At 47.0% G+C, this 21,804-nt stretch overlaps 1 protein-coding gene and 1 long non-coding RNA gene across 3 annotated transcripts in view; one reads left to right on the top strand and one right to left on the bottom strand.

Annotated features, from left to right (window-relative positions):
- The window catches only part of LOC135400920 (TNF receptor-associated factor 6-like), a 29,988-nt gene that overhangs the window by 3,518 nt on the left and 4,666 nt on the right, over window positions 1–21,804 (bottom strand). The window contains exons 2-9 of the mRNA XM_064632935.1: window positions 19,848–20,095; window positions 17,133–17,237; window positions 13,229–13,387; window positions 11,084–11,125; window positions 9,534–9,659; window positions 6,582–6,701; window positions 4,223–4,339; window positions 4,055–4,123 (exon numbers count right to left, since the gene is read on the bottom strand). Of these exons, the coding sequence (XP_064489005.1) occupies window positions 4,055–4,123; window positions 4,223–4,339; window positions 6,582–6,701; window positions 9,534–9,659; window positions 11,084–11,125; window positions 13,229–13,387; window positions 17,133–17,237; window positions 19,848–20,072 (963 nt within the window). The 5' untranslated portion in view covers window positions 20,073–20,095. The remainder of the gene's footprint in view (window positions 1–4,054; window positions 4,124–4,222; window positions 4,340–6,581; window positions 6,702–9,533; window positions 9,660–11,083; window positions 11,126–13,228; window positions 13,388–17,132; window positions 17,238–19,847; window positions 20,096–21,804) is intronic.
- Window positions 279–4,010, top strand: LOC135400923 (uncharacterized). 2 transcript variants are annotated; one of them, XR_010424681.1, is made up of 3 exons: window positions 279–1,269; window positions 2,820–3,262; window positions 3,898–4,010. It is a non-coding gene; the product is annotated as an uncharacterized LOC135400923 (long non-coding RNA). The 2 variants fall into 2 exon arrangements; XR_010424680.1 differs by lacking the exon at window positions 3,898–4,010 and having other exon boundaries at window positions 2,820–3,541.

Genomic DNA, 21,804 nt, shown 5'->3' with positions numbered 1-21,804 from the left:
TGTGGGATAGAGAAGCGTGTATGATTGTTGTGCGATAATCCATGTGTAGCAGGCCGTGGACAACGATGAAGATGGCCACGCGCCTGGAGCACCGGCCTCAGTTCCACCGGCGCGGCCATGGAGATAGGCCACCGTCATCGCCTCTCCGTGGCATACCATCACCGTCGGTCGGGACTCATGTAGAGGAACTCCACCTCCTCTACATTTGATACCGGCACCGTCCTAGCGTGAGGCCGCGACCATCTGCCCGCTGGGACATTACATCATCACCGGTCAGGACCCATGTAGAGGGACACTACCTCTACATTTGGTGACCCGAACGATGAACATCAAGCTCGGAGCAATTCGGCCCTTCACCATCCCAAATTTCTGACGACACCATCGACTAGCACTACCACGGCACGCTCTCCCTGGAAGCCACCGCCATTACTCGGCTCATCACGACGACATCACGACCGCTGCTCGCCTCTCGATCAACACGCAGACAGCTCCCGTGCCGCTTCCGTCCACACTTCCGATCCGCTACCGACCCGACCGACCGACCCGCAACGACACGACCGCTCAATGATCATCGCATCTGCCCACCGACCATCGCTTCATGGCTTCCAGGGACCGACCTGCGCTGTCCACGGCCTCCGGCACACGACCTACTGCTTCATTTCATGCATTTCGACGCTCATCCCCTGCCGGCCGCGACACCAGAGCAAAGTGCTCGCCTGCCGGTTTCGGCAGTCGTGGCAGCTGACGCCACGGCACGTCTTCAGCCGGCGTCTCGGCAGCCATCTCGGCTAACACAGCCTCGCTATTCCTGGGATCGACCCTACGAGCTCTCGCGCTCTCGCTCCCGTGCCGGTTGCGGCACGCCACGACTCTGACGCTCGACTCCGACGCCCAACGACATCACCCCTCATCTGGCCCGCTCATCGACAGTTTCTGCCAACGGGTGTTGTGCCGTGCCACGAACACATCGAATAGTGCACGTCTTCCACGGTCGATCCTGCTCTCTTTCTCCTGTGTTGACGTCGGTCATCGTACTTCTTTGTCGCCGCTCCGCGTCTGAGCGGGGAGCACTGTAGCAGGCCGTGGACAACGACGAAGATGGCCACGCCGCCTGGAGCACCGGCCTCAGTTCCATCAGCGCGGCCATGGAGATAGGCCACCGTCATCGCCTCTCCGTGGCATACCATCACCGTCGGTCGGGACTCATGTAGAGGAACTCCACCTCCTCTACACATGTATCGATAACCAGAGCGTCCCGAGGATGTCAAGGTGAGCTCAAGGCCATCAACTGCTGCTTGCAAACGAAATGAACATTTCACCCGCGCACGATAGATGGCATGGTGCATTGACGTGCGCAGTGCGCGTGGGTAGCATGGCACGGAAACGAGATGGCGCATGCTCGCTCGCTCGCTCGCTCTTGGAACTCAGTGTCGATACTCTGAAGCGTTACGCTTCAGCGTAGCTCATTTAGTGACTCTAGTACGCATGTGTCTTCTGTCCTTGGATTGTAAACAACGATCAGCATCAATATGGCATCGGCGACCGGTTGACGACTGGATAACAATAGAGCACGTCGAGGGAGGTCGTTCAGCCGCGACGTCGCATGACGCGCTTTAAGTTAGGCTCCTCCTAATGGCCAAACTCTCTCTATAAACGGCTCTGTCCCACAGCAGAGCAGTTTATTAGGAGAGTTTGGTCATTGAGAGGAGTCTGTCTCAAAGCGCGCCATTTGACGTCGCACAATGGGACGTCGCACCATTTTGGATCAGAGCTATCGCCTCGAAATCTCCCATTCGGCCATGTTAGAGCAGAGGTACACCCTTGAAATCCCCCCGTGCCGCCGCGGCCCGCCTTTCATCCCCGTCAAGTGGGCGGAGCCATGACGGCTCTGACGTCACGGCGGCTCCTCATTTCCGGGCGGCAAAAGATCACGGAATGACCAAACTCTCCTCGTAAACGGCTCGTCCCACAGTTTCGGTGCAGGTGCGCTACTTGTCGCGACGTAGACGGTGGTGCGGCTGGTTATTGCAGCCACTAGGAACAAGCGTAGGGCGGGGCTTAGACATGCCATTCTTAGGCTGAGCTAGTGTTTCTGTTGTAACCCTCTGTGAGATGGCCACTGCAGGTTAGTGAAGTGAAAATTGCAAATTAACAAGTAACACGCAATCAGAGAGGGCTTGCTGCGGAAGCTAGGCATCATTGTGGATATTAGGGAATCAGGATGATGATGATGATGAGCTTACCGAGCGTTAGAAGCTTATTCAAAAGCAAAAACGTGAACAAGCCAAAAAGACAGGGGCTGAAACTCAAGAACGCAAAAAGGAAACAGAGAAAAGAAAAAGTGGGATCTTGAATGCAAAACACTATAGAGCTAGAGCGGGAAATTTAACTAAAGAAACTGGAACTAGAGATCATACTGCCACTGAAGGTTATGAACTGAAAAGTTCAATTGCAAATTACGCATCTGATAAACAAGTGAAGATGCAATCACACGTTTTCCTTGTTTTGATATATGGAACCACTTCAAACTGCCAATCGTGTTTGTTGTTGATCGAGCGCTGCAAAATGAATAGCTATACTCCGGAAAAGTTTATGTGAATAAAATTTCAAACACTGAGTGAAACGTAAACCTTTCTCAAGAAAGGAGTCCAACCCCGACATTAGAAGAAAAATGCTTCCCTAAATACGAGCCTAACTGCAGGCCTCTGAGTCAAACATCGCAAACCCACTCAGAGCTGGCTAGCGTGGATACGAGGGGGAATATGTAAGGTTGGACGTGGGACCAATACTATTCCATAAAACCCGGTCCCATGTTCCAGGTTCGAATGCTGCTTGCTGGTTCATGATGATGGCAGTGCGCAAAGCCGCCGTGCAGTCACACCGAAACGCCACACCGCCTGACATTTACCAGACGAGCGCCCCCATTGCATAATGACGACGTAGAGAACAGTCAACCTTATGCACCATGATCTGGTAATTAAAGGGGTCGTGAAATGATTTTCTCACTTATGGAGGAGTCATATGTTGATGGCAAGGAGCTTTGTCTCCCGAAGCTACTAAGCAATAGTTTTGTCGTCCATGCAATATCGGCTTCGGACATTATTGCATACCGGAAACCGGGCACCATGGGAAAGGCGCCGTCGCTCTCACCCTCGGTTCTCACAAATATAATGCGCATCATACTGGACAACCAGAGCTCTGCGGACAATGACATGCGCACACTCCTCTTCGTGGGAGGGTGCGAGGCTGACCTGCTTTCATGGTAACCCTCTGCTCCTCCGTAGGAAAATTGCCTGTTCAGAGCCTGTTCGGCGTTGGGCGATGCCTATCGAGCGTTCGAAAGCGCATTCTTTCTTTCTTTTTGCGTCAATGTCATTAAGAAAGTAGTGTGCTCCGGAGACAAGTCTTCTTTGTACATATGGGCAACAACACTACAAACAATGCATTAACTATTTGTGGTTAGAGATTGCACCTTGATATGAGAATGTAGCGTGTGCCGTATACGCCCGGAAAAAACGTCAGCCTCCAGCTTACAAATCATCAGTTTTTATACCGACAAAGGGGGGGGGGGGGGCAACCTTTCCTGGATCATAAATTCGATCGTCAATGCAGCAAGCAAAATGGCAAAGTAAAACTGCACAAGCGAAAAGTACACACGGCAAGCAAAAAAATAAAAACTAAAACTGGTGGCGGTATAGTAGCGTCGTCCAACAGCATCCATTGTTACTAGACTCAAAGTTGTTTCCGCCAATGACCGCTACATAAGATAAGGATAGGCGTGTTCTGGCACATATTTGAAAGAAGTTCGACATATGTTTTGGTTACAACAGCAGTTCCTTCGAGCTTGAATACATGTGACGTGTGTCGCGCGTTTTCCAAGTTCCCTCCAATGATTAGGTGTCAATGCCGCCGACGAGAAACCACCGCTTTCTTTGGGGTGGCATCAAATGTTGGAAGCTGTCAATTTCAGGCCATTCACCAACAGATTCCTTTTAATAGGAACTTCTACAACGATCGTAAGTTGAGAATTTTATATAAATCAAATCTATCTTACTCTTTTTATATCCTCGACAGCCATCTCAGCTTTCGCCAGCCGCATCTCTTTTTCGGGATGGTTCTGGTTCTAGAGGATCAAAACAAAGAAAATGCAGTTGAAAAGAATATGAAAGTGAGTGACATGAAAAGAACATCAAGCAAACGTATGACTATTCGAAGTATTCACAGGGATTCCAGGCGACGTCCTGAAGTTACGTCCGTCGAAAGGCTCTGTCTCTGGAATAGCTGCCCTGGCAGGTGAAGCTGACTCAACAGTAGTTACAGGTGCCTGCGGTATAACGCTCTAAAGGAAGAAGAAATGAATGAGTTGAGTTTGAATTTCATTATAGAAACAAAAAGAGGAAGATATTGAATTCGTCACCTGACGAATTCGATGAAGAAATGAACGAAGTGACTGCGAAGTACACCCTTGTGTGTAACCAGACTGCAGCAGATCGTTAGCCTCTGAGCGTGCAAACTCAGTCTCGTTAACGACAACACTTTTAATGATGATGACTGGGTTGTTTCTATGCAGCAATTTATTTAGTTCCTTGCTGTGGTTTCTTCGTTGCACTACTACAGTGAAACCGCGAAGCCAGATTACACTGATGTCCTAGCTGCCTTCAGGTTCTCGAGGGTTTGGGAAAGAATATTCAGGCTACTTCCTAAACTGCTTGTCAAAATGCTACAGACTCAATTACTCGATATAAATGCACACGCCTTGTGATTCTAGAAGAGCTGCTAAGCCATCTGCCGCAAAATATTAATACCTAGAATGAACTCCGCTACTGACACACATATGCGTGCCTTTCGGCCGACCACACGCACGAACGTACGCATATATACGTGGATGATGAGAGGAACGATTCACCGCCGCAGTGGCGGCACAGTGCCACCGCTATTCGGAAATGATGAGGGGATGATGAGGGGATGATGACGGAGAGTGTCTCTGTAAAACTCTATCACCAAGCCAGCCGATGGAAGGAACTCTGCAAAGGATCGTAGGTTCTGGAGCTGGTGGGAGGGATTCGGCCATGGTCCAAGAAACTATGCCAGGTCGAACGGACGGCGCTCCTTGAAGAGGCGCTGTTCCTCGCTGCAATCCAATGGGGTGGACCTTGGCTTCCATGCTGGTAATATGCTTCCAGAAAAGTGAACATGGCGTCCACAGTAACGCCGAGGAAGCGGTGGTGAGACACATAGGTTAGCGGTGTGTCAGCAACTGTGCGTGGAAAAGGCCGCATGTTCCGCCGCGTCAAAGGAAGTACCCCAATCTCCTCTACCAAGATGTCTAAGCCAGCCACTGCGAGGTACTTCTCGACCGCATCTCTGGGCGAGTTGGAGGCGTCGCTGGATGGCAGGACGGGATTTGCCACTGGTCCACAAACGAACGTCATCGGCATCAATGGAAATGGCTACTTTCCTGCCGATGCAACCCCGAAGACCAGCTACAACCACGTTGAACCAAATCGGGCTCAGGACACTCCCTTGTCGAACACCACGAGTCATCACGACACGGTCTCTATCTCTTGGCCCGTGCGGACGAATAGTTCCTGTTCCTGCCTTTCAGCTCATGAGTACGTTCGAATAACTCAGCTAATTTGGGCATCTCCTGTTCATTGGCTGGAATGTCGAACATGGCCACAAAATACAAATAAATTTGCTACGGCGTCTTCTAATGCACATGGCTAGATTTATGTACTTGTTTCTTCTTTTGTAACTAACTAACTATATACTTGTAGTAAAGTTTCTTCCATTGTTCCGGAAGGTGGTCCGTTGATGTGCTCACAGATCGAAGATATTCCCAAGAGACGTCCAACAGGCGGTATTCTCGAACAATAACTGGGCTTTATTTACATAGTTATTTACATAACTACTACAAGACAATACTACAGCGGCTGAAGTCACGGGGCTTTCGCCTCGTCTTCATCGAGTCGTTGCGGTTTCCGCACCGGATTTTCTTGTGTCCTCCGCTTAAGAGAGTGACATTTGGGACACAACCCCCCGCAAGCAAACACCAATCCCAGAAGCCCGGTTCAGACGTCTCCAACTCATGGTTGGCCTAGTTTGAATTTAGACCGAACCAGGCACCTCCTAATTGTCCGCCCACTACTCGGTATTTATGGGTAACGGACCAAGCTGTCACTCCGTGCACCATGCAACTTTGGACAGTGCATCTTCCTTGGCCCACTCTAGTGACTTATTGCCAGCGAGCATCTGGTCGCGAAGACCCCCTGTGGCGTCAAGTGTCCCCCGTCCAACGTGCCTTCCCCGAGTCTCTGTCGGGTGGCTATTGCACTGAGTTGGAAATGCACAATATTCGCGAGGTTTCTAAAAAAGTACAACTCTTACACTTGTCATGTCTAGCGAACTTGTACAGGTCAGCTTTACGTATGGAGTAGTAGTGCCCTTGTGTTATACCCCAATAAGCAGTTCCAGCAACAATGATTAAATTATGAATGATGATGTAATGGGATGTGGGACGTGATGATATCATCAAATAAGTTCCAGTACCAAATACCAGTACAATATACGAGAAGACTTACATGCAATGCATCCCCGCGTGTGGTCTCGTTACTGCACTCTCTTCGGCTGATATGTCCCTGTATCGATCTCTTAGGGAAATAGTTTTTGCAGTATGGGCACTTGCACTTCGGTTCTTCTTTCTGTAAATGTGAGGATACGGCAAAAGTTTATTTCAGTTTTCTCAACTCGCCTTCGCACGCTCAGTGCTAAAACACCTGTATGCTATATGGCAGATGCCGAGGGCTTACTCAAGATGCCGCGCAAAGAAAGACCGAAATAAATTAAATTATCAACTTTTACGGGCCTAAACATATAACCCACAAATGGAATGAGCAGAAATGAATGGAAGCAGAACGTCCCAGTTTTTTCTTTTATATTACAAACGCGAAGGGCATGCAGCTGAGATAAGCGTATCTAGGGAGGACATAAACAGAGGGATCCTCGAAACGCGTACGAACGATAAAATTCGAGCAATTCACAATTTCAAAAGATAACGTGCGCCAGTGCCAGGACACGAACACACAAGAAGAATGGAAAGAATGTGACATCCCATGCATCACAATGTACTGAAAGTCGAGTGCAATGGGGGTGGGCGATGTGTGTCTTATCATTATCAATGGTTATTTAGTTACACTGGTCTGTTCAAAGCCTTCCACCTATCCCTCCATCCCACGATGCGCTCGACTTTCAGTACATTCTGCTGCCTGGGATGACATGAATTCAACCCTGATGGTTTCAAACATAGTTTTTTTTTGTTTTTTTTTTTCTGTGGCTACAAGTGGTGCGCATACGGCTTATGACGAAAGCATGTCGTGATCTACGAGCTCTTATTGAGTACGTCACGTCATTCAAGCGATAAAACCCTCTTTGTCTAGGTACTGTTGACGGATGTCACACACAAGGATACGTCGGAAGGTGACTGCAAGGGGGTAGACCGCCACCCTTGAGCTCTGTCTCTGAGGGTTTCGCTCCCCTTTCCCTTCATGGATATAGAGATCGGGCTGGGCGTCTGGTGCTCTGTTTCGTAATGTATCTTTTTTCAGGATTTCCACTTTCATTTGAATTAATTTTGATTCACGAATTATTTTGAATGAATTCTGATTAATGAATAATTCTGAACTAAGTGAAGTACGGAAAATCCCTTCGCGTGATCGCGTCCACTAGTACCATCACTACACGTTGTGACACTTCGCCTTCGACATGAAACACATTAAGAACGCAAAACCTGTCTGTATCTGATAATCACATAGAGAAAGAGCAGCCATTGCATAACTAACCAAATACAGTAAGGTGAAACAGTTTCAGCATATATCCCCATTTTTTTCTTTCTTTCAATCAATCAATCAATCAATCAGTTTCAGCATATCTCCGGTCATTCTGCACCGCGCGTGTCACGTTAGAGGGTTTGTGACACATTTATAGGTGTGGTGCATTACATCATGCGCACATTGCGCTCAAGAATAGAGTATTGAGGAAAACAATTATTTTCCTAGGTACTTGGCGAGATATAAACCCTCGAACACATGTACTCGTCAAGCCTTGACATCACAGCTCTGGCCGTTCCCATTGGTAGTCATAAGCACGTGACCTCTCTCGCGCTTCCTCATTGGCGTTTCATTTTCCTTTTTTCGCACAGAAAGTTGCTATTTGATTTGACCTGACTTGACTTGACTATACCGGTGCTAGGATAACAGGGATCATGCTGCACCGAACAATTTTGTTCAGTTACGGTATACAGATCCAGTTCAGTCATATATCTGTATTACCAGCGACTATGAATTGCCTGCACTCATTGTCAGATCTTCCATTTTTGTTACTATCAAGAGACTATATACAGGGTGTCCACGCTAAGTGTGAACAGATTTTTTATAAATATATATCACTTTTCCCGAGATGAAATCAATTGCAATATAGCATATGCTGAAGGGCACTCCCTAGGGGGGCATTAACAGACTCTTAAGGCAATGTCTTAATTAACTTTCAATAATTAACTTTTTAATTATAAAAGCTACGAAGTTGCTCCAATGAGAACATCTGATCACTTCAGTCACCAGATACCAAAGCCGTTTTCAGAACAAAAATCCGTTCGATAGATCGTCCGCAAAAAATTCGTGAAGGAACGCCATTTTTTCTTTATTTTATTCATTGCGCATCTCTAGAGACGCGTCTTTCCTTCGCCTCCAATACGAGAGGATGAAAGAGCACACTATCGCCTCTTGCGTCCTGGAAAAAGATTAAAAGAAAACAGAAAATGCAGCCCAAGATAAGGGCAGTCGCGATAGAGTCACCCTATAGATTTGTGTTTTTGTTTTGTTTCCGCAAGTTAAAGCTAATCTTCGACGCATGAGGCGGCAGTGTGCTCTTTCACTCTCTCACACTGGGGGTAAAGGAAAGCCGCTTCTTTGAAGATGCGCAATAAACCAAATAAAGAAAAAAATGGCGTTCCTTCACGAATTTTTTGGGGACGATCTACCGAACGGATTTTTGCTCTGAAAACGGTTTTGGTATCTGGTGACCGAAGAGATCACATGTTCTCATTGGAGCAACTTCGTAGCTTTTATAATTAAAAAGTTAATTATTGAAAGTTAATTAAGACATTCCCTTAGGAGTCTGTTAATGACCCCCTAGGGAGTGCCCTTCAGCATATGCTATATTGCAATTGATTTCATCTCGGAAAAAGTGATTGATATATTTTTTAAAAATCTGTTCACACTTAGCGTGGACACCCTGTATATGCTATCATCGTGCTGCGCAGCCCACATCATTGCCACACTCTTAATGCACCGATCATTCAAAGAGAATGTAGTTTTCTCCTTTATCTCAAAAGCTAAGACGCTCTCCTAGATGAAATTTTGCGTGTGCATCTATACGCAACTGACGTTAGGGTACAACCGAAGTGATAAAATCAGTCGAAGGCTCCGGGCCGCCCATTTAACATTAACCACAAAAACGCGCAAGTTGGATGCCCTTACCAATTGCGTGGGAGCTGCCGCTGTTTGACGAGATGCAGAACCAAACTGCGCAGGACTTCTCTCAGGCAGGCTAACCGGCGAAGGAGTCGATGGCTTTGCAGGGTTATCGAAAGAAGGGACCGGGACCTGTGACGTCAGAAAGGACGGGTTAGACGAGTCACTTTGTCCCCGTGAACAAGGGGACAAACTCCGGTCGCGATATCGCGCGCGCGTGTGCTGCGTGCGACTCGGGTCTATTTGAGGAACGCTATGAGAGCGCACGCGCGAGTAGATGGGGCGCTGCCACGCCCGCTCCGCCCTGCAGAGAGGAATGTCCGACAATGGGCTCACAATGTGCGTGTCCCCTAAAATGTTGTGCTTCAGTGTCATCAAACCCAGACCCAGTGGATAATTGTGAATAGTGGACTGCTAGCAGACTTGTGCCCGTTACTCGAAAAAAGTAATTGATTATACCGTTACCGTTACTTCTGTGGAAAAAGTAATTGATTACCATTACCAATTACTCGACTTCAAATGTAATTGAGTAACGAGTAGAAAAGTAACACGTTACTTCTGTCGTTACTCTGCATTCACGCAAATTATAACCGTCTTTGTGTGCCTCAGAAAAAAAAAAAAAAAGGTTCAACAGCGGAACAGCTGAAATAACAAGACAAACAAAAACACGTAGGACAAGGAAATCTGTACGCCCGGGAAGACGTTGACCCGATAGTGGAAGAGCATTGCATGGAACTTCTCCATGGCTCCCTAAACCGCCAAAGCTTCAGGTACCATCACACTGGTGTAGGAAGAGATTAGGGAGAGAGACTCTGAAATTCCAGAGCGTTATTAGAATGACCTCCGCTTGCAATAGTAGAACAGCCCAACAATGGCTGATGGCACCAGGGGCTTGACTTGGGGCAGAACATCTGAAAGATAAGCTAATCTCTGCCGGAAAAGTAATCAATTACTGAGTAATCGATTACTCAGAAAAGTAATTGATTACTGGAAAAATTACTTTGACAGTAAACTAACTGATTACTCAGAAAATTACTCAAAAAGGTAATTGATTACAAGTAACGCAATTACTAGTAACGCGTTACGCACAAGTCTGACTGCTAGTGAACATGTGAATAGTGGGCTTCTGAATAGCGAACATGTGCATAGTGATTAGCGAACTTGCGAGTAGGGCACATGAGAAGTATTTTTGGGGAGTGGGGGTGAGGGGGGGGGGTTGAGAATTTATGTTAGAAGTAGCAGAACAAGTCGGGAGACGTGTTCAATTTCTCCTTCCTTTTTTCTTTCGTTACAGACAAACAAACAGACCCAGACAGTTTTACGTGACAACGAGCTCGCTTCTTCATTTTTTAGAAGAGAACTCGCTATATGAGATACAATACGAAAATATGTTAGCTAACATTTCGTGTACCCCATTAGTACTGGTAGCAGAAAAAATGAAACAACAAAACAAAAAAGCGAATTTTTAGAGCGTCTTTAGTGCTCCATATCTGAAATTCCGAAAATAGCATCAGGGCTGCATTACTAAAAAATAAGTGTTGTCGTTCAGAACTTGCCTTTGGCGAAGTGTCCACGCTGTGTCTCGTTAATTGGTGATTCTGCCGAGAAAAGACGGACAAATGTGTAACGCAAGTGCGCAGTCAACTTTTTAACAAGCATATATGATACGTGCTCCAGGATAAGCTGTTCGTCTAGAGTACGGAAAGTTCTTGCTCTAGAAGCATTATCAGGAATTTATCAGCACAAGAGTGAATTATGGTGGTGCACTCACATATCTAGCTACAAATAGACCACAGCGCTGAACAGTAAGCAACGTGTTGGGACTAGGGTTGTCAATCCGGAGCCAATTTTTGGAGTCCCGGGATTTCTGGATTATTTTGCTGTCAATCCCAGGATCCCAGGACGGGATTTCGGGATTGTGACGAGTTCAGATGGTGCTTCCAAGTATAGTCGTGCGCGGGTCGCAATTATCTGACACGCATTCGACACGTACCTGCAGGTGAAAATCCGCACCCCACACGCAACCCGCGTCCCGTTACAAACTGGGACCCACATCCGCCCGCAGCCCTCATAATTTTTCCCAAAAGCTCACCCGACCCGCTACCCGCAACGCGATGAACGTTGACGAGTAAACTGAGAGTACTCCTTTGTCTATGCCTGATGATTAGATGTGCCTGTGCATGGTTTCCTGTACGACATCAGCGCAGGGTGCAAAAAGGTGCAAATGGTTTGTGCGTGTTTGTTTGTGACTTGAGGCATGGATACGAAACGCGGCATGGACAAGGAGGACACACAAGCGCTGTTGCACCCTAACGGTGTGAGCGTTTGTTACGCCCTTGTCAGCGACGATTTACGTCATATTTCGAGCCACTGCAGTACAAACGCGGAGCAACTCAGTGTACTTTCTAATAGTGTTTTGGTAAAATGCGTCGACCGCACCTGACCCGCTGCCGCTGCGCCGTCAACAATGACGCAGGCACCCGGCCCCCTACCTGCACGACAACGAAAACCTTGACCCGCCACCCGCAACAACGTGCGGGTGCCCGCGGGTACCGCTGGCCGTGCGGGACTCTACTTCCAAGTCCATTTACCTCAAGTGACTATATCGGCGTGTTGTGCACGGTTCATGTGCGCTTTCCATCCTACTTTTTCCTGAAGGAAAGCAGTCGAAAATTCGCAGTGTAACCACATTGGTAAAATACTGACGGCGTAATGGTTACATTTCATTTGGCTTTGTTTTTTTTTTTTGTGTGTGTGTGCTATAGTAATGCCACTCCATTTTTATTCATCTTCATTTCAGTGTTGAAGGTGAAAAGGAAGGCGAGTCCCGCTACACTTGAAGTAACATGAAATATTACATTTCCTCAAACGGTGTAACATTCCATTTGAACGAAAAACAGCAGCAAAAACAACAAGATAGGAAAGAAACGAAACACTAAGCGGTTTATAACACCGTCGCTGCGTGCTTATCACATTGTACAATGATTAAAACACGACCTGAGAATGCACAGAGCGTCGAGGGTGGTGTCCCATAGTTCGGAGCGAACTTTTGTGCAAACACTGGTTGCCGAACTAAAGGTCCGTTCAGCTTCTGCACTAGAAGAAACGACAGTCAGCAAATATCTGTACGCACGTGTAGGCAGCGGTGCCCTCTGCAACCTCGAGTCATAAAAAGTGACATTTCCTTAGGAAGCAGTGAGTCTGTGCCTGATGACCTACAGGTGTTTGATTTTCCTGCCATATTTTCTTTCACGAGATCCCGGGATTTTCCGGAAGAAATCCAGGGACTTCGGGTCGTTAAAAATTGGCCGGTATTCCAGGATTTCGGGACATCCCGATAGACAACCCTAGTTGGGACGGACACGGCTCAACCAGAGCCAACCGGCCTCGGTGGCTCAGTCGGTAGCGTGTTCGCCTTCTGAACTCGAGATCGCGGGTTCGAACCCGGCCGAGGACGCCAGCAACTTGGTGGCAGGGTACAAGTTGCTTAGACACGCCGTCTTCCGCGAGGGACGTTAAATACGGGGTGCCGTGTGATGAGCTTTCATCGCACGTTAAAGAACCCTCAGGTGGGCAAAAGCAATCCACAGACCGACCGCTGTGGCGTCGCTCATGATCTCAGTTGTCTCGCGACGTAAACACCCAATTATTATTATTAAATCAACCAGAGCCATTGACATGTATCGACGTGTCAAGCTTACCACGAGATCTTTCCGCAGCACGTCTTCTCCGCATGATGGGCAGGATGTTGACCCTTCAGAACATTCTGAGACGATGTGCTCCGTGATACTGCGGGTGTCGAAGGACACTCCGCACAAGGGGCATTTCGTCATTTTGCAGGAACAGCCACTCAAGTGTGCCTAAAAGTCACGTTATAAATAATATATAGCAGTTTTACTTTGCCACCTCTTTAGTTCTGCGAAGACAGGTTGGGGGGACAACGGTCGAAGCGACATGTGATGTTCCTCTCAGCTCATTTGGATCTTTCCCTATAACTTCGGGGCACACAAGACATGGGTGACATACAGGGTGTTTTTTTTTCTTTATTCGTTACAGAATTTTTTATAAAAAATTAGCAGAGCAAACTAGATGCCGTTTTTGCAGTTGAGTTATATGGCAAGGCGAACATTCTCTTGAAGAAAGTATGTAACTACAAGATCACTAATTAAGTAACTCTTTAATCAGGGGATTTCGCGCAAAAGCGAGACAACAGAACGGGATATATTCCTCGTTTAAAGCCATTCCATGTTTAAAAAACCCTTAAACGCGCTCATGTGTTGAAATGTCGGTCGCTGAATTTCGCAATGCAAATGGGCCGAAACAAGAACTACGCACTTTTCGAGCAGGTAAACAGCGACATATGTAATCCACGTGAAAAGGTCACGTGCTTTGGAGCGATGGAGCTGATAGGAGTAGGAACTGATCTGTTGGCTAGATAGACCGCTTTCCGACCCAGTGAAGGTGAATGTCGCATAAGGGCGACTCGCATACAACGTTTTCTCGGCGCAAGAACGCCGGGCGCTCGGCATTTTTACTTTCAGCTCTACGAACAATAGCCGTCGAGCGGGGACGCCGACATCTGAGGTGAACAGATCGGAGCGGCAAGCGCAGGAAGCGACGTGTCCGTCTTGACCAATCGCATGCTTGGCCGGAAACGACAGTCTCCACAGCCGCTCAGCTGCGTGGGCATAGACGGTGTGGTCGTGAAGTACGCGCAAGTGGAGGACAGAATGAAGAGGACCAGGTAGAATTGGCTGGAAATGAAAATGAATGCGGACACGGGAGCGACAAAACGCCTACCATCCCACTTGCTAGCCATTGTTCGATTGTCGTTTCCCTCTGGCGTAGATATCGCTGTACCTAGTAGAGTGTTCTGGACGGTCTTCTTCAATCCTTCTACCGCAACAGCTGTCGCTTTTAGAGAAGCTGCAGTTTTTTTAACAGCAGCAGCAATTTTCGACTTTGGTCCATACTGGGAGACGCGGGAGAACAGCGGACGGAAGCGGAAGTACAAGCAAGAGATTTCCACGTTGATGGTCGGCGCGCCTTGGTTATTGCTTTTGGTAACCAGATATTGTATTTATACAAAGTTATACTGCATGTTTTTCAAGTGATATCTGTCGTGTATGTTATGTCAGCCTATAATAGCTCTTACTCATGACGAGAAATGCCGCCAGCGTGGCCGCCAGAGGCCTCGAGTACAAACGTTGCGCCAGCTCCTAGGCTGCGCTGAGAAAACGCCGTTTGCGGGTGGGCCCAACGTTTCTCCATCGGGAGTGACGTTACGACCTCAAAGCTCGGGGTATCTGCGTCCAGAAAACGTCGTATGCAGTTCCCGCTTCATTTCTGCGCTCGAAAAGTGTATAGTTCTTGTTTCGAGTAGTTTTAGTAGTTATCATTTGCATAGCGAAATTCCCCGATGGATATTTCAACACACGTGCGCGTTTAAGTTTTTTTTTTTAAAGCATGGAATGGCTTTCAACGAGGATTATCTCCCGTTCTGCTATATCGCTTTTGCGCGAAATCCCCTAATGAAAGGGTTAATGAATTTAGGTAATTAGTGGTCTTGTAGTTACATACTTTCTTCGAGAGAATATTCATCTGGTCATATATAACTCAACTGCAAAAACTGCATCTATTTTGTTCTGCTAGTTTTTTAAATAAAAATTCTGTAACGAATAAAAAAGACACACACCCTGTATATGTTCGCGAACACAAAACCACGACCTACTAGGTACTATACAGGGTGTATGCTATAAAAGGTCAGTGACATTTTCGCGCGTGACACTATATCTATTTGAGAGACGGACTTGTGCTGCCACACAGTGAATCACTTATGCCAGAGAAACCTACGACAAAATTGTGGTTACCATTCACAGCGTAATAAAGTAAACACGGCCACGGAAACTTTCGTCTTCATGTGTTTCCTATGCGCAATACCGATGGATGGAGGTGAAAGTTTGCATGGTCATATTTATTTTGTTACACAATCCTAGGTAACCACAATCGTTTCGTACGTTCCTCTGGCATAAATTATTCACTTTGAGGCAGAGAAAGTCTTTTCGTGATAGAGGTATAGCATCAAGGAGGTATCACTTTTTGCACGAAAATGTGACTGACCTTTTATAGCATACACCCTGTAGTATGTAGGTACAGTGCCGGACAAAAGTTCAGGGAACACGCTCCGGCGCTCTCCTTGCTCAGAGAGATACGATAGCAGCGAATAGGACTTACAGACATGTGCCTAAGTAACCCAGTCACCTGTTTTCAAGTCCGTACGGTACCTTTCGCTGCTAGTGTGTCAACAATTAGGGAGGAATGCGCCGGAGCGTGTTCCGTAAACTTCTATCCAGCACGGTACTACTGCACTGTACTGTATTGTAGGTAGGTACCGCAGGTCGTTCGCAAAACATCTTGGTGTTCCAGCTTCAACCCCTATAAGACATTCAATATGTATGCATTCCTTGTCACAACACTTTGTGGGAAAATGCTTGGTAACTACGTCAAAGCCAGGCAGGACAGGGGTTCAATGTATGCACGCCGATATGCAAATAAAGCCCGCTCTCCTGTAATACATCCTAAAATGGCTCGCAACGTCACCAGCACGCTGTCTGTTGCTTTCGAGACCTTTCTTAGCTGCACGGGAAGGTGGCACGTCTTACACTGAGCGTGAACTTGCCACAGCCACATCACCATTCCACTTCAACCCATCGAAAACTTGTGCTAAATGGACAATTCTTCCCTTGGGACACACTGTTAGAGCACTGCACGGGCCGACTTTTCCGGGCCCGACCCGGCCCGGGCGCATCGAAAAATGGCCCGGCCCGACCCGGGCCCGAACCTTCATATTTTTATGCGGCCCGGGCCCGGCCCGGTGACCCAGTGGCTAGAGCCCGGCCCGGCCCGGCCCGGTGACCCGGCGAGTAGATCCCGGCCTAGTATTTCCAGCCGCGACGTACGCGTTTCTGGCGATTATCAAACAAATTTATAAGTAAATTTATAAGGAGAGAAGACAAACATACAAGTGATGGCGGTTTAACACCGTAACCGCACGAGACCAAATTAAATCCAGAACGCACGGGGCGTTATCGTTACACTGTCAAGATTTTGCGGAGATAGAGCATGCTGTCGACAAACTGCTTCTCCCAGTCCCTATCCCTCTCACCAAGCTTTGCCAAAGTGATTGTGAAATATGTGAGGAGTGAGGAGCAATGGAAAGTGGCTTGGAGAATGTTCTAGAGGGTCGAATCATATGCATAATGCAGTACCCTTTGCTTGTCTTTGCAAAATATGCACAGGAATGACGCAAGCGCATGATGATATGAACTAATGCATCTCCAATGTGTGGAATTAGCTGCGTGGCCCGGCCGGGCCTGACTCTCGGGAACATATTTGTCGGCCCGGGCCCGGCCCGGCCCGCGGTGGTGGCGTATTTTAACGGCCCGGGCCCGGCCCGGCCCGCGGTGCTGGCGTATTTTGTCGGCCCGGGCTCGGCCCGGCCCGGAGCACACAGCCAATAACAAGCCCAACCCGGCCCGCGGGCCGGGTCGGGCCCGGGCCCGTGCAGTGCTCTACCTGTACAAAGTATGAAATAGCAGCAGATACCTTTAAGGCCGAAAACCGTATCTTGACGGGAACATCCACACTGCTGTTAGGGCAGATGACGAGTTGGTTTTTCAGCTTTGCCACTACTGTGGAGTCTTTCCGTAGCTGTGTCAATATGTAGTGATATGTAGTGGGTGTTTCAGACGTAATGCTATATGATGTACAGAGCAAACACTAGAAGTACTGTTCAAAGAAATATGTGGTCTGCTCTATCAATGTGAAAAATGGAAAATCAACGAAAAGTTTGTGTGCAGCGGCGAGCGGAAACAACTGACAAAGGGACAGACACAATACGAGCCGCAAGCGAGCGCATTTGCGGCCCGTATCGTGTCTGTCCCTTTTTGTCATTGTTTCCGTTCGCCGCAGCGCCACGAAGTATGCACGAAACGGCCCACCTGCTACTTCGCAGTAGATAGCCTGGACTTAAGAGAAGGGTATGTAAAGCAGATGAGGGGGGGGGGGAGGATATATGTTTATTGAAAGCAGAAAGGGAGGAAAGGTTAGTCAGGCGGAGGCCGACTTGCTATTCCTTTAAAACAGAAAAGAAAAGAAAAACAAAAAATACAACACAAGTGCAACGCAGTGGGCTTTGTATACATAGACCTTTGAATGAAAACGATGTATTAAACGTGTTCCTTTTTTTCAGCAAACGTTGCTTTAGTTATCACAGGCTACAAATAACTGGGCGTCAGGCGCAAAACCAGTAGAAGTACTATCAAAGACTCCCTGTGTACATCGATGGATCAGTGTCTCAAGGCGGATCAACAGCAGCCTTTTATATCCCACATGAAAACCTTGAAGTGGCGCTCAAGCACCCCTACGAAACGTCATCTACAGAGTCCGAGCTCTTCGCTGACCTTTCCTCCTTTTTTTTTCTTTGTTCTAATAAATATATCCCCCCCTCCCCCACTCCCCAGTAGAAGTCGATGGCAGCACGATCACACTGAAAGGCTAGACAAGCAGGAGGGCCCTGGTTGGCCGGCTGGAATGCATAGCGTCGCATTTTTATTGGTCCTGTCAATTTCATTTGCATTGTGCCCAGTGCTGTGTGAACCATCTCAAACTTTGAGTTCTATGGGGAGCTGTTACTGCCACACCGCCCTCCATTATTTGCCCCGTCTTGGACTGGACGAAGTGGATTGTGAAGGACCGTATCAAATTCTTGAGTCTTGAAAGCTGAGCACTGGGCACAGAGTGTTCTGGTAATAGGTTATCTGCAGTACCTTCATGTGGACCAACATAGCTTTGATTGCTCATTTTAGCTATCGCTCAATATTTGGTGATGACGCAAACGAAAAACTCAAGTCGTAAGGTTTTTACTCCGACTTGGCCAATCCACCTTTTTCTCTTTCGTCAGAGCGCATGCGCGGGCGCTTGTCCTCCTCTCCTGCCACCCACGTGTTTCCTCGCTGGTTGGAAAACAGAAAGAAGTTCATTCCCGAACATTTTATGTCCGGATTACACCTTCACCCGGGCACCGAACGCAAGCCTTGAATTTCCGAACTGTTCGGGTGAAATCCGGACAGGTGGCAACCCTAATTTGATAATAAAACCATACTTTGATGATAAATGAGGAGTTTCATCGCCAGGGGCGATACTCTACCCCATTGCTGGTGGTAATGCGGGGAATGACATAATGAGCCCCTTCACATTAAGGATCGAAGTCTTATGGTATCCAGAAAGGTGAACAGAGCTTTGAGGGCAGAGCGTTGGTGGGCTGGTTGTGGCCAGGGACCAAGCAATTTTGTGAGAGGGAGGGGGCGAGAGTCCAGCTCGTTAAGAGATCCGGAGAGTACGGTTCGGGAAGGTTGCTACAGTGTGGGCAATGGAGAAGAATCTGTTCTAGATCTTCTACAGCACCGCAGTGACTGCATTGGGGACAGTCAACTTGCCGGAAGCGGTAACGCCACTGCACTGTAAAAGCCACATCGAGGAGCATTCGATGAACTATGATAAAATTACACTTTGTTGCTCATTCTTGAATTACTACAACAGTCTATAACTTGTACAGTAACTTAATTGTATAAATCGGAAGGAAGGTCGAACTCTTTCGTAAAAATGAACAAGACATCGCGTCATGCGAGCACCGTCAGAAAAAAAAAAAAATAAAATAAAATAAAAGAACGGGGTATCGCAACAATACTTAGCTGACGCTGCCATCTTATTTTTGGTTCCCACTGTTCGTCCACTGTGATTAACACACAGTAAATCCGTTATGAGCCAACTTCGGAGCACCATGTGTCCAGACCAGGATGTAAGAACAGTGCTCCAGATAACTGCTACTGGGTATTTTTATGACGATAACAATAGGTCAGCATATGGCTGACGAGAGCGCTTGACACACCGAATAAGAAGTACACTGGAGAAATGGCGACTTATTCCTACTTGAGTGTGCTTGTCATTTACGTTGCGTTGCCCTGCTGTCCTTTATGTTGCATATTGCTGATCAAGGGGGGGGGGGGTATGTTTATTAAGAAAAAAAGAAAGAAAGGAAAGGTCAAATTTGGTGTGGTACTTATGCAAATTGCCTTTTATGGCATAATCACTTTTTTGTTTCCTTACAAATCGTAAGTCGCGGTAGACCTACACTCCGGTTTATAGTCAATATTTCACAGTTCTGGTTCATAGTATGGTATACCTATCACACTGAAGTTCGACAGCGATGAGATACGGTTTCAGAACTCGCACACAGCAGTGTTCAGAAATACCATTTACCTGACTAGATGAAAAGGCTCTTTCGTCGCTTGGACATTCGAAGATGCCGTCGGTCGTTGCCATGTTTACGCAGTCTTCACAAAACCAATGGCCTTCCGGATCCAGCCACAAGGTGGGCACGATATTCTTACATAGGTCACAAAATAGGCCAGCTTCTAATGGATGTGGAAATTTGACCGCGAATCCTTCCGGCAGATTCTCGAAATCCTTCAACTTCACCTCCATTCTGCGTCAGTGTCTGCGAGGGTCTGCGAAATGGGATAAGTGGTTCGTTTTTATCTGCCAAACAAACGACGGCCCCTTTCTTTCAGGAACCTCGTACAGACAGTGCATGGCCAATGCAGCCCTGATCAATATATGAGAATTTCTTTTGCACATCCACGGCTCCGCCCTTTTCTACCGGTTACGATTTCACAACTGTTTCTACGCTTAGGCCTTCTACGCGCAATGTCAATAAACTTTCGAGAGCCATGGAAGAAGTACGTGTCCCCTGCTTACATAAACATTGAGAACCCCGGTTAACATAAAAGGAAGGTCTGATTTCCGTCAAGCAAAAACAAAGCGAAAGAGAAGCAAAAGCGAAGGAATTCGTGGTTACATCGAAAACTTTGTGGCAGTACACCGCTATGAATAGCGTCACACAGTTTACGCAGATTAATAAATAGACGAAACGAGAGGTATGAGTTTTTCAAGGATTAAGACAGCGATGGGCAAAGTACCTCAAAATTGTACTTCAAGTAAAGTGCCAAGTACCTAACACCTGTTGTACTTTAAGTGCAGCAGAAAATACCATACTACAAATGTACTTACGGTAAAGTACAAAGACTTTTGTAAAGTATGTCAAAATACTCATCAAGTACATTACAAATTTAGATCATCTCGCTGGACATTTCAACACAGTAGTGATGAAACGTGAGGTACAATTATGCTTTGACTGTTATATTTAGAAAGCTTTTAGCTAGTATTTTTGCAAAGTGCTAGTTAGAAAACATGGATAGGTTACGGCTGACTCATTAATATGAATACAAAGAAGTGATTTTGCGACCATCAGTTTCGCGTTTGTATTGCCAAACGGGTACTTGAATATTTGAAAGGAAAGAATCGAAGAAAAGCACCTAAGGTACAGTACAAAGTAGACGAACTGAAATGCACTTACTAAGAAATGTACTTAAATTAGTACTTGGGCACTTGGTACTTCAAATACATCCCATCACTGCCTTCGAGGACGCTACAGTAGCTGCAAGAGCTGCTGAGGTACGTGGCATCCCGCTTCAAAAGGCAAGCATAACGTATTTCCGAAGGAAACAGGAAAGCCACGTTAGAATATAAGGTACAGGTCACCAGCTTCGAATCATATCTTAGCAGTAGTTGAACGAACAGACGTGCACGAACAGGTGATAGCAAACTGCTACAGAGGAAACATGATTGAACATATAGAGCAGCGTTCATCGCTCCGCAGAAAAAAAAAAGTATGCATGTTACGCAGCGCTTTTCTGTTAGCCTTAGAACATCATACCACCACCACCACCACCAAGAAGCGGCTCCCTCTGTCAGAAGAACGGCTGCTGCTTTCTTCTTTTGGATCACTTTTGGTATTCGGGAGTGACTGGCCTGTATGCAATAAAGGCTGTTTCGTTGGAGTCGTTACCATGCCTTGGTAGAACACATACGTGGGTGAACATAAGTTGAAACTGATTTCCGATAAACGTATATGAGGATCTACATTTGCAGCGCAAAATCATAGTCGTCTGTGAAAATTTTTTGTCACGAAATTTCCGCCTCACTGTGGTTGTTTCCGTTGCCATTTTGGGTGGCAGCGAGGTGTCATGGCGACCCCCTTGCTAAAAAGCAAACCAATCAGTGGAGCGAAACTGTGATTGACAGGTCGAGCCTCTTTTTGTGACTCCTCCCAATGGCTAGACTCCCTTTTAATATACGGCTCTGTACCAGGCAGGAT

The sequence above is a fragment of the Ornithodoros turicata genome, chromosome 7 (genome assembly GCF_037126465.1).
Source record: "Ornithodoros turicata isolate Travis chromosome 7, ASM3712646v1, whole genome shotgun sequence".
Classification (NCBI taxonomy): Eukaryota; Metazoa; Arthropoda; class Arachnida; order Ixodida; family Argasidae; genus Ornithodoros; species Ornithodoros turicata.
Note: the sequence above shows the minus strand (reverse complement) of the source record. Positions and strands in the feature narration are given on the sequence as shown.